The sequence below is a fragment of the Marmota monax genome, unplaced genomic scaffold (genome assembly GCF_021218885.2).
Source record: "Marmota monax isolate L192 unplaced genomic scaffold, Marmota_monax_Labrador192_F-V1.1 WCK01_AAM20220418_F8-fsc00134, whole genome shotgun sequence".
Lineage (NCBI taxonomy): Eukaryota > Metazoa > Chordata > Mammalia > Rodentia > Sciuridae > Marmota > Marmota monax.
Genome location: NW_026692281.1, coordinates 1,134,977 through 1,148,926, shown reverse-complemented (window position 1 = coordinate 1,148,926; position 13,950 = coordinate 1,134,977). Strand labels below are relative to the sequence as shown.

At 36.4% G+C, this 13,950-nt stretch overlaps 1 protein-coding gene across 1 annotated transcript in view; it reads left to right on the top strand.

Annotated features, from left to right (window-relative positions):
* Positions 1-13,950, top strand: part of Ar (androgen receptor) — a 168,908-nt gene that overhangs the window by 127,047 nt on the left and 27,911 nt on the right. The window contains exon 3 of the mRNA XM_046440316.2: positions 5,276-5,392. Coding sequence (XP_046296272.1) covers positions 5,276-5,392 — 117 coding nt within the window. The remainder of the gene's footprint in view (positions 1-5,275; positions 5,393-13,950) is intronic.

The following is a 13,950-nucleotide window of genomic DNA, read 5'->3' as shown; positions in this document are numbered from 1 at the left end:
GGTTTTTTTGTTTTTTTTTTTTTTTTTTTTTTTTTTTTACAACTCAGAGATTCTTTGTTTCTAATTAGGTCCAATGAGTTAGAGTTACAAGGATGCATATAATTAGCTTCCTAGAAGGAAGAGTCGTAAGAGTCCACAGTTATAGTAGGTTGAAATATAATTCAATAAATTAGGGGCAGGCATTATGTAAGGATGCTACAGAAGGGGATTGTTTTAGTCAACATTTTCACTTCTGTGACCAAAACACATGAACAATTTTAAGGAGGAAAAGTTTATTTGAGGGCTCATGGTTTAGAGGTCTCAGTCAATAGATGATGACTATTCTCAGTGCCTGAGGTGAGGGAGAACATCATAGCAGAAGAGTGTGGAGGAGGAAAGAAGCTCATGAAATGGTACCAAGAAGTGGAGAAGAGAGAGTTCTGCTCAACAAGGGCAAAATACATATACCCCAAAGGCAAGTCCCCAATGATCCTCCTCCTCCAGTCACACTCTAATTACCTACAGTTACCACCCAGTTAATCCACCATCATTTCAAGTCTGAACATCTTTTATTATCTCACACATGAGTTTTGGGGGATTCTTCATATCTAAACCCATAACAGGGATTCAAGTCTGATGTAAAAGTATGGGTGTGGTGTGCCCAATAGTGTTTAAAATTCTTTCTAATCTTTTGGGTTCATAATTTTGTGGATTGTGATTTGGATCAAATCAAGGATATAATGTCAGGCTAGAGAATATCCCTGATGAACATAGATGAAGAAAATTCTTTTTAAAAAATATTTTTTAAATATGTTGATGGAGCTTTCTTTTATTCATTTATTTATATACAGTGCTGAGAATTGAACATAGTGCTTCACACATGCCAGGCATGTGCTCTACCAATGAGCCAAAACCCTAGCCCCTGAAAAAAAATTCTTAACAAAATGCTAGCAAACCAAATTCAACAGCACATTAAAAGAGTCATTAACCATGACTAAGTGGAATTTGTTCCTTGGATGCAAGGATGGTTCAACATATGCAAGTCAGTAAACATAACACATCACATCAACAGAATGATCATCTCAGTAAAGGCCAAAAAAATCATGTGACAAGACTCAACATTTTTTTTTTCATGAGAAAACTCTCAACAAGTTAGGTATGGGAGCAATGATCTTCAATCCAAAATAAAGGTCATATATGACAAGCCCATAGTTTACATCATTAAGATCATCAATGAGACAAAGATGCTCACGCTCACTACTTCTAGTCAATATAATACTGGATGTCCTAGTCAATTTCATCTTAATGATTCTTCTTTATCACAGAACAGGATGTATAATCATCCTACAATACTTACTTTTTACTAGATTAGTAGTAAGCTTTGAAAATAAATCAAATGGGAAGAATTCTTGTTATTATTAAGAACCCTGAAAGCTTCAACCAAATATATAGAAAATATATAAATAATAGGTAGGAAGTAATAGAAACTCAGGGATTTTACATTGGTTCTGCCATCACTGGTGAAGTGATTATTCAATAGGAGAAGTGGGTTGAAAGGAACCTTGAGTAGTTTTCAGCCTCATCCCTTGTGTGTCTCCTATCCCAACAACGCACTTGAGTTAGGGTCTAATTTTCAGAACTTCCAGATAACAGATACCTTTCATAACTACCTTTGCAATCCTCAACCACTTTGTCACTATTAAATGTCATTTCAAAAATTAGATTCATTATTATGCTTCAAAAGGAATATGTAACATGTGTGCATCTGTATGTTTTAATGTGTTATATACTGTTACATATCAAACATATATGTATGTATTCACATATATTTCAGGAACACAGTTTGCATATGTGTATATTCACATTCACACAGGTGTGCACTTGCATATGCATGAATAAACATTTGTGCAAAATATGTTTTTTTGTGTTTTTTTAATATTTATTTTTTTAGTTTTTTTTTTTTTAGGTGGACACAACATCTTTGTTTTATTTTTCTGTGGTGCTGAGGATCGAACCCTGTGCCCTGTGCATGCCAGGCAAGCACGCTACCGCTTGAGCCACATCCCCAGCCCCAAAATATGTTGTTTATGTGTATCATTGCATATGGCTTGCAATGTCAGTGCCTCTTTATAGCACCTTGAAGCACTTAAGAAAACAAAGAGTAGAGACCAGATTACTCTATATGTGAGCTACAATGTTACAGTCAGTTATTATCCTAAAAGTACAGATTGAAGAGAGAAGAGACCATTATTTTGAATAATTTCTTGCTTACATGTAGTACTCAAGCCCTTCAGGTGAAAGACTGCAAATATATTATAGATGAAATTCAGTCATCCTTCAAGACTCCTGACCTAGCATATATCTTAATAATTTTCCAGTTCAACCAATTTCATATTATCAGTGGGGAACAGAGAGGGAAAAGTACTTGTCCAAGGCCATTTGGTGAGTTAATGATAAGGATGATTAAAGATCTAGATCTTGTGACTTCTCACCCATTGTTCTAATCTGGGTTGAATATTTTTATCCAGCAAATGTTTTCTTCTGTTACTTCAGCACCAAATACCATGCCTGGCATGTATAAATACTCTGTGAATGTGAAATTAATATGCAATTTGTTTGGTTGTACTGGGCATTGCACTTATTCCTGGGTAAATCAAAAATAATGTCTATATTTTAGGTCACCTTGTTTCAAGTCAAGAGGCATCCTTGGAAAAAGTATGATCCACAGGTAAAAAATGGTCTGAGTTTCTAATTGAACAAACCCAGATTCGTTTTTTCCAACTGGAACCTGCTTCATTCCTAAGGTTGGGTGATCTTCTTTCAGAAGTGGAATCTAAAACTCCTCTTGAAGTGTTATTCCATGCTCCTTGAAAACTGCAGTACAGGAACCAGAATTTTCTTTTGGAAGAAGAAATTTCTCAAAGAAGTCAAGTTCTCCTAACTTGAACTTCTTTCAGTAATCATTGTGATGAGCTACTTTGGAGGAACATAGCAGCACCAGTACTGTGAAAGTGTCCCACTTCAAGCACACCACAGCACTGGAATTGAAACTACTGGAATTGGATACAGGGCCTGCTTTCTAGGAGCTGACACCCAAAGATTGAATGGCACTCATCCTTTCTGTGAACATATTGTAGTCCTCAGTTTTCAGCAGGAAAAAAAATGCTATTAGCAAATTATGTATTCTGTTTATACAAATAAAATCCCTTGGTACAACAGTTAGAGTACTGTCTTGTTTGATACATTTATGAATGCATATAACATAATTTGCTCCATTTCATTCTCCAGCACTTCCCCTTTTCCTCCTGTCCTCCCTCTCCCTGATCCATTTCAGTCCACTATGTATAAATATAATGCACTGATTGCAAACATAAAAAGAGAATATCAGAAAATTTACTATGAACCTTAAACTTTGCATACTTTGACTTGGCAATTCACCTTATATAAGAATTTATATTTAGGAAATGTACTAAAGAAATGTGCACAGATATGTACAATAATTTTCTCACAATATTATTTGTAAAGTAACTAATATTGCTTTAGCAATAAAAACATGTTCTTGAGAAAATGAGGTTAGGAAATGAAGAAAATGAGAAAAATAAAATAGAAATAGTAGAAACACAGGGGAAAGAGTACTGACTTAGAGGTCTTAGTTTCCTCACCTACTAAATAAAGTAATAATAATATTTACCCCAAAGTGCTGCTGAGATTATTTATTTTATTAACATAGGCAAAACTCCTCACATAGACATAGTTTATGCTATGTGCCCAATGTAGCAAAAATTTCTTCTTTCAGGGACCTCTGATTCATGTGCTTCTTCAGCAAGTCATTTCCTCAAAACTCATTCTTGGAATGAAACGGTTGTATGGGTGTGATTTTTAACGGTACCTTTAAGCTCTGTGGCCTGGGGAATAGAAGAATTTTTCATGTTTCAGAGTAGCTGAGGATATATTTTTGACAGAGGGAGGGGGGAAAGAAGAAGGAAAAGAAAGAAACAAGAAAAAAAATTATTTTTCAAAAGGAGAAAGAATTCTTTATTATTATAATGCTATCTTCAGGTTCTCACAAGTGGCCCTTAAAAGCACTATTTTGCTGATCTGGTTACTACTAAATCTGATACATAAAATAACCTACTCTAATAGATATATTTCAGCACCTTATCTGCACACTTTAGGCTTAGTGAAGGGAAAAGAAAGATGAGCTGTACCTAAATTTATGTTTGGCTATGTTTTCCTTTCCTACTATCAAGTAACAATCACTCTTTAGTTTTTCTTCCTTTTTACTGCCACAAATGCTACTTCTTTACCAAAAGAAGCTTCTTTAAAATTCCATTCTATTCAGTAAACCAAAGCACAGCAAAAAATATGAGGAAAAATTAACTTTTCTTCCTCAAAGAAAGGGTGTTGTAAAGGGATGCACAGGCTTAGTGCTTTGGAACTGGGAAGTTCTGCAGGTTTCAAAGTAGCCAAAGATGTATTTTTGTTTATCTCTACTGATAACTATTGAATGCACAGAAAGAGAGATGCACAGGGATATTCAGTCCAATGTCAAATGTCTACTATATGCCAGGCTTGTACTGGAGGCAAAGAAACTAAGTATTGAACAAAGTAGATGTTTTTGAGTGAACTACCAAATCTTTGAGTAACTATTATCTCAAGTATCTCTGAGACTCTCTTTCTCCTCTAGATAATATAGAAAGTAAGGATCCTTGTTCTGTTCTTCTGTTGACTTCAGAGGACTTCCTTTTGCTTGCTGTGATTCACTACACAAAGAGTGGACTTGATCTGTTATATTTTTATAATGTGCAAGATTGGGAATATGAACATGAACAATTTAAAAACAGGAATCCCATGGAGTTCTATTTTATGCAAGTTTTACCTGTACTGGCGTTACAAATTATAAGTGTCTTATGATTCCATGAATGATTACAGGTGTCAGTAGGAAGAAATGTTGGTTGAACCATGGTAAACGAATGATCATTTCCTTATGGGCATTCCTGGCTTTTTATTAAAGATTGAGAATCTTATTTTAAAAACCATTGGGTAGTACTAATAATGGAAGTATCAACAGGTCCTGTATTATTTCACTCCACAAAAAAATACCTATGAAAACCAAATAGTATAGCACCAAATTAAACCTGCCTATTTTTAGTTGTTAAATTCTGTGTGATCAGATTGTTTGGGACCATTGTTCACTTCTCTTCTTAGGTAGTATATATTTCCATGCCATTTTTATCTAGAAAATACTTGATGTATTTCCTTAACATATATGCTATTCTTGTATTTGTTCTCCCAGGAAAACAGAAATACCTGTGTGCCAGCAGAAATGATTGCACCATTGATAAATTTCGAAGGAAAAATTGTCCATCTTGTCGTCTCCGGAAATGCTATGAAGCAGGGATGACTCTGGGAGGTATGATTCTTTTTGTCCTCTTTCTGTTTTCCTTCTCCCACCCTGTCCCTCCTTCACTCTCTAGTTCTCTTTCTAAATTAGACTTTCTTCTTTGATGCTTCCAAGAGGAATAGCCATGTTCTAGATGCAGGCTAACCTTTTCATATCCAATGTGGCCATCAGCCAGCTAGTGCCTACTTTACCTTTAACCACTCCACTCCCTACTCTGGAATTCAGCATAGAAGAAGGAGGTGTGAAGCAGTGATCAGGGGCCAACAGTAGATGAGTGAAGATGGACCTGACTGGGCAGAGTTCCCAGGGGACATAAGGGTACTAGCCTGATGCTGTTCAATGGTAGTAAGGACAAGGGAACTAAGGAATCCAGAATAGTCACAGGTGCAGGATGACCCAGGCACATACTGGCCTTGAACACCCAGGAATATCCCTCAGCTAATTGCTGCTGCCTATGTTCTAGAGCCAGCCACCTGGAATGAGAAGCTGTTTCCCTTTGGAGCGTGTGACTAGGCTGTCAAATGAGCCAATTTCCTATCATAGCCTTTTAATCATTTCCTTTTATTTATAAATCTATCGATCATTTCCAAAAATATTTTTCTGTAGTGCAATAGCTTGAGAGAAGGAAGATACAGCTCTTTTGAGCGTGGCCCTCTAGCATAGGCTCTCTGTCCCCTGAGCCTGTGTCTACCATGAGCACTGTCACTATTCCAGAATGGCTCAACACCACTTAAATGACACTTTTCCCTCTCCAAATTCTCCATTTCTTCATGTTTACATCTGCCCAATGCCAGGGTCCTCCCTGCTGCCTGCTGTTCTTCAAAAGATGCATCTTTCTTAAGAAAAGCAAGCTCATTAGTCTACTTTGATTTAGAAATGTAGCTCAAAGAAAGGCAAGCTTATTTCTGAGTGCCCAAAAGTACAACCTCATACCTGATTATTCATTATCAGCTTGGAAAACCCAAGTGCCTGGATTCCAGCCTTCCCTCCTTCCCTCACAAGGCTAATTTAGAACAATTGTCCTTCTCTGGCTTTCTGTGAGGTGCTCAATGCCTTGTCTGCCAATGTGCACATTTTTAAACACAAACTTGTTTTCTACCTCTGGAGCAGGGCCATGTGTAGTTCTTCATTTAGATAACTATATCCTTCCCTCCCCACAACCAGTAGTATTCTTTAAGCCGACAAAAGTATCTCAAACAAATTGACCCAGGCTCCATCTCAGACAGTTTAAGCAGAAGCTTCTTAAGTAACATCTAGTACTCCCAGCCATGACAGGCAGATGCCCTGTGAATGGCTTTCTAGGCAGCCACATCAGATGAAATTCAAATATTAAACCAACCTTCTTTTTGTTTGCTTGGTGTTTGCCAATGAAACCCTGAATTTGTGATATGCAGTGGGGAGGAAGACGCAGGACTAGGGTGCTGAGTGCAGAGGGAAAGCCAGGAAAGGTGACCAAGGAATCAGAAAAAGAATGCTTTTTTTTTTTTTTCATATGAATGTTGCAAGCCCGGGGCAAAGATTCTGATACACTCAACCCTCAATTATGTGGCTTTCTGAGAATTATGTCTAAGACATATGGACTTCCAGGTAGAGAGACCTGTGGCTTGCCATCTACTGATAGGAATTGCAAACCTATGCTGATTCAGGTCAAAAGTCCTCATACATGCAGGCTCAAATCTTAAGACATAACACTACATCTTAGCCAATATCCTCCATCGTAAGAGAGTCTTTGTGGCTTGATTTCAGTGAACCATTTTGAAAAAGAGCCTGTGTATAACATATAATTTCACTATACTCTAAAGCAGTCATATATAAGTTGGTAAATTATTTTGTTGGAGAGTGGTACAGTAAGTTTTCAGATTGGTTTGTTGGGTAGAGTGCTCAAATTTGAATGGGTGTGGTCAACACATGAAGACAAACTGAGAAGTGCTGTGGCTGGATTCCATTTCAGTTCCATTCCCATGATATTTACTTAGTTGTCTGTTTTGTGTAAAGCGTAATGCTAGGCATTAGAACTTAAGACTGGCAAACTTCATTCAACACCCACATGCTACGAGGATATTTGATGTGTAAATGGCCTTGCCTTTGGAGTCAAACAAACCTAGGTTAAAAGACCAGCTCCATTATTTACTGTGTGCCCCCTCTGAGCCTCAATGTCCTCATCCGTAATTTAGAGATGCCATCCTCACTGTTACAGTGAGTAGAGATGACGTGAATGTGAACATTATCGATAAATGACAAAGTGCTAGACAAATGTGAGGGTTATTATGACAGTTAAGTCACTAGTAATTTAGCTGGGAAGGCTGTTCATAGCACTTCTAAGTGACTTTTATCCTGAGTGATTTGGCATGCCCTCTAACATGTAATAGCTCTACAGGCAGAGAATCACCAGAAAGCACTCTTGATCACCTAAAACTAAAAAAGTACTATCAGGATCCTGTTTGGAAGCTTATTTTAGTAATTAAGAAAATTATATGCTATGCTCAAGTACCATGTCAGTAAAAATCCAAATGTTTGCCTTTTTAAACCACCGTTTGAAATAACAAAATTTTGCATTTTGCTGAACATATCCCCTGCCTTCCTCCCTTAATTTCCGCCCCCCCCCCCAAATTTACTGTTAAACTACAAATTCAGCCCACACCACACCTGTACTCAAACAATGGAGAAAAGAAAAGCATCAATACAGAGTGGCCCTTGTGAATAACAATAGACTTTTATATTCATAAGATTTTGGTTTAGCATAGACATTTTGATTACTTTGAAGAATTCATATAATTTCAGTCAAATCAAAATGATGTATTTTCCAAAGTGTCAACTAAGAATGAGTCCCTTCTCTCTTCTGAGGCTCATTATAAAATTGGAATAGTGGGTTTCATTGAGGACATTTCTGGTGCTAGTAATTTTGGATTTTCTGTCTAAATCCATACAGGAAGGATTTTAAATTTACCAGCCAGCTACTTCTTGGATTGTCTTTCCACTGTTCCCAGAAGTATGAGTGCATTGACTTGAATAGTAATTTGAGCTATCCCTGTTCACAACTACATCAGAAACATTATGTGTCTAAATGTAGACTGGATGGATAGATTATTGAGGGAGTGGAGGGTAGAAGGGCTGTCTCTGTATCTTAGAGAAGCTGGCACTGCAGCTGATGGCTGCTTGGACTCAAGGTCTCAAGACATCTAATCTGGCTTTCTCTATAGTGTTCCATTTACTGGTGATGGGAGCTTTGAATTCATAGATGCTTTGTTCCTTTTGCTTCTAAGCCTACATGCCTGTCCTTGCTTTGTCTCTTAGCAGTTATTTCTTATTTCTGAAAGGATACTGTGGCTGGTTGTATTATTAGGATGATTCCCTTAAAGAATACCTGCAGGATCTCAATGCCCATCCACTACAGGCCTTTCTTTATACCTGGTTCATTCCTTGCTACTTTTTGAAAACCACATATTATTAATTGCTTCAAAAATTTAAATCCCTTATCTACTTTTCACTTAAGAAAACACTTATAAATATAACTGTCCAGATACAGACCTTCCCTCCAGTGAATTAACTGTGGCTTTTCATAGTCCATATTTAGAATAAATACCCAGCCATCTCTCACTTTTCTCTGTACTTCCCAAGGATACACTCTCAGTCTCCAAGATGGAATGAGAAAAAAAATAATTGCCCTTCCTGTCATTTTCTCATCTCACCCTTCCTTCTATCCCACTTTCACCCCTCTTTCTTTTTGAAACATTATTTCTTTTTGTGTTTTGCAACTCTTGAATTGTCAGCTTTTAGTAAATAGCATTGACATCTGTTTATACCTTCTCCTGGACCATGAAAGGTTGTAGGCCTTTCACAAATTTCAGGTGGCAACCAAACTCCAGAAGAGAAGAGGGAACATGGATCCCCAGAGCATGTGAGATTCTGAGGTGTGCAGCATGTCCTTCAAAGGTTGATAAGTCTCTTTCCTACTAGGAGACTGAATTCTTCATCTAAGAATCAAATATATCTGCAGGTTTTAACAATCTTTATGAATTCTCTGTTTGGGAGGATGGCCCAGGGACCCCCTGGAAATGGTCCGATTTCATCATGGACGGTATGAATATCCTTGGTTTCCAGTGTTGAAGACAGTCCTGATGGAAGCTGTCTCCCCATTCTCCCTGTGCAAGAGAAATCCAGAATTGCTACTTCCAGATCATGTTTCCTGGATGCAAGAGAGTGATTCCAATGATGAAATACCATTTATGGCATGGTTCTTCACATCATTTATTCATCCATCTATCCACCATCCTTCCAACCAGACAAAAAACTAGTGTTTTCACCTTTCTATCCACTCATATGCATTAATTTAAAAAGTATTTATTGAGTACCAACTATGTACCAGACACTGTGCTAGGCTTTTGAAGGAAGTAAAACTTGAATAGAACATGATCCTTGCTTTGAAAAGTTAAATAAAGGGAGACAATGATAATCAATACACCTTGGCTGTAAAGGATAAGTAGGAAATTATTGGGAAAAAGTTTAGTGAGAGAGAAGGGAAAGGACATTAAAGAATAAGAGCAGAGTTTGAATAAAGGCACAGAGTCATGATAAAATGCATTGAGGAACTGAGGAACATCCAGTAGTTTAATTTGGCAAGAGATGGGGAAATGGGGAAGGAATGCTGTAATCACATTGAAAATGAACTTGATTATTATGCCTAGAGGGTTCACTTCAGGCAGTTGCAGATTTATGACCATAAGACAGGCATGGCCACTTGACCTATTGCTTATTTGTATGTGTGATTTTTTAAAGGAATTGATGGCAGCATGAATCCTATTCTAGTGTGGGCTTAAGTTTTACAAATGGAGTCATTAGGCTATGTAGAGAGAAATATCTAGCATCAAATTTTGTTAAACACGTTGGATTGGTACCTGGTTCTAGTAGTTTGTGCTTCAGATGATACCTACAAGGACTGACCATATACATGAGGAATAACTTGTCTAAACCAAGGCTTGTATAAGGGGCAATACTGCATTACCGCCCCCCCCAAATTGCCTTTGTCTAGGCCTGCAGTTCTTCGTATAGGTTCTAAGAAAACTTTCCATGGCATACTTTATGAAAAATTATTTCCTTGACCAAATAAGTCGGAAGTAAACATATATTATGGTCTTCTTGGGAAGATTTATATTGTATATTAGCATATAACAGGCCCTGATGTGCACTGCAGTAAAGTTACCTGACGAGCTTGATAACTCAGGATTCTTAAAATTAATTCAACCAGAGCACCCTTTTTTCAAATAACATCTGTTAATATCATACCAAAACACTGTTCGCTAGACTACATTTTATATTTTAGAAAACATACATACAGATAAGGACTCTGTGCTTAGGCAGACAGTATGCCTAGATTAGTTCATCTATTTTACAGATGTCATTGCTCACCAGGAGACACAGTCAAGAATGTGTTAATGATCAAGAGCAGACCATACTCAGCATATCTAAGTAATATGCATCAGTGGCTACTAAATCTACTAATGTATACCATGTCAGGCCTGTAGCATTGATGTCATACACAAAGGATAAGATGCAAAAGCCAAAGTGTAGCTATTTCCCAAGTCATGTAATGGTTGCAGGTACATAATCCTGACCCAAAAGTGTGCTAGATAAATTATTTCTAATAAATACAATGTTTCAGCATCACACAAAGTGATCACTAAATATTTTGGTTATCTGAACGTTCTGTTCTAGACTTTACCAGTTCTATTGTACGCAGTCAGATTAGCATCCCCACATCTACCCAGAACCCCAACATGGTGCTACTACATAATTTCATCACTAAAGTAGGAGGCCTAGAAACCATCCAATGATCAAATACCCTATACCTCCTGTTAGGCAACAAAGTGTCAGAAAGTATTAGCAATGTGAAACTCAGTTACTAGGAGTTCCCTTCTCCTTTAACTCTCTAGACTAGAGCCCTAAAGGTTTTCAGGCTGGAGATAGAAGCAGTAAGTCAATTCTAAGAATTGCTGCTTCCTACACATAATTCTCAGATACTTGAGTGTGTCTGACAGCTCTATATAACTAAGGCAGGCAGAGAGGGGTAAATTGCCCTATGAATTTTGGCATCAACATGCACAATGTATGACTGAGCACTCATACCTCTGGGGTTCTTTCTTGTTTTTAAAACAAGATCTTGTGGTGTAGTGAAAATAACATGATTGACTCAGATAAAGGCAAACCTTGTTTGTAGTCCTGACTCTGCCACTTAACTGTCTTCATGACCTTGGGCAAATCCTCAGATGTTTCTGAGCATCAGTTTCCTCAGTTGTACTGTAGGAATAATAAAATCTTTCCTAAAGAATTATTATAAATGCATTAAAATGGTACATATTAGGCATACAATAAATACTATTGTACCCTGACTCTTGTTTTGGATGAGATACACAATTTTCCTTGTATTCTCATATTCTTGAGCGCAACTGCAAAATCTTTTCTTTCTATGCTCTTACAGTATGTCTTTTGGTTCTTCTTCTTGGTTCTTTGAACTCTGAATAACTCTTGAAACAACCCTTGATTACACAGTATATATTGCCACCTTCAGCTGGCCATATACATATTTGGTGACACTTTGGTGGGGGGGCGAGGTATATATCTAATTGTGGTTCTCAAAGAAACTTCTATATGGAGAAACTGTATCTCTTCATTCCACCAAAACAAATTATCTGGGACAGTATATATATATATATATATATATATATATATATATATATATTATATTTATATATATATATATATATATATATATTATATATATATTATATATATATTATATATATATATATTATATATATATTATATATAATATATATATATATTATATATATATATATTATAATATATATATATATATATAATATATATATATATATATATATATATATATATATATATATTATACTCTGTCTCTGAGCATTTGCTTTTAGAGAACTATGGTTAGAGGTATTTTTTTTTTCTAATCATCAAAATTGATGATGCCCCATATCTAATACTCAAATGAGTATTTGCTTATAAAATTTCTACTTAAAATCTTTGATTTTTTAAAAGTGCAATAGCAGTAGAGATTTTATTGTTGTTTACTGTAGCTGTGAGTACTCAAAAATCCCTCAGTTGGTCTTGAGAGAGTAAAATGATGTCATATGCAATATTTTCAAAGCTTGTAGTCAGAAAACTAAAGATTACATAGCACACAATAGGACATGTACACACACATACAAAGGCAAGTATTTTCCAAATATAACAATTCAGGAAAAAAAGGTAGTTTTTGTTTGTTTATTTGTTTGTTATTTGTTTGTGTTTTTTTTTTTGGTTGTTTTTTGTTTTATTTTTCTTGCTGATAACATAACTAGTTGTTTGAAAATGTTCTATTTTTCCTTTAATGAGTGCCAGCTCTTGTTATAGATTGTAGGATTTAGTCCTTAAGATCACAAAAAGTTTATAGTATTTTCTCCTTGTCCTTAACTCATTCAAAGACAGTTTACCAGAGAAAGATGTTTTTTTGGAGACTTTTGGACATCTTTGGAGATCATGTTCCTTAGAGGTACAACTAAGGGGGAAAGTAAAGGGACCCTCAGAAATCAATAGAAACTTCAGATTATCTTTATTGGTAATATCTGTGAGACAACAGATATCTAGGAAGTTAACTGAAAATGGTATCACTACCCTAATTCATCTCTGTTGGAATCAAATTTTGTTCTTGTTATACGAGTTAACCTGTGCTAAACTATTTTAAATCTCTTAACCCAGACATATAAATGTTTTCTTTTCCCCAATACCCTATTGGATGAATGCTTCTGTGGCTGAAGTGAGAATCATTGAGGAAATTTTAGCCTTCTGGTAATCAGCAGTTGAAACAATGTAAACATGAAGCACCAATAGAAAACTTGGGCTGACATCCCCAGCATTTTAAAATTTTATTTAGAGACAGGGTCTCACTGAGTTGCTTAGGGCCTTGCTTCATTGCTAAGACTGGCTTTGAACTTACAATCCTCCCATTGCAGCCTCCTGCCATTGGAATTATAGGCGTGTGCAACCATACCAGTGAAAATACGGATCTTGACCAAAATGTAAGGTCACCGGTTCAAGCCTGCACAGTGAAGTGTCATTTTGGTCACAGTAACACCAAAAGAAACTGAGGACTCCTCCCCAGGACGGAAAATAAAATACAGAAACTTTGATTAGTGAGATATTAGGCAGACAGACATGAATTTGAAACATTTCCATTTCTAGGCTAAGAATGCTGAAGGTATTGTGAGATTATTTGGCTGCTGCAAGAAATTCAGAAGACCACCAATAAGGAATCTGTGTTGGTCTCTGAGTGGCTATAATGAAACTGTTTAATTATACCTCTCTTCCCTTCCCCACTCCCAAAATAAGTCCTTGCCCATTATGTGCAGAGAAGTACACATCCACATCCACACACACACACACACACACAAACATATATAATATTTTTTCCATTGGACACTAATGAAGAAAAGAAGATAAAATCTATAGGTAAACAATTTTCCATTTTCCCATCTCACCTCTATTTTACAAGTAGGTAG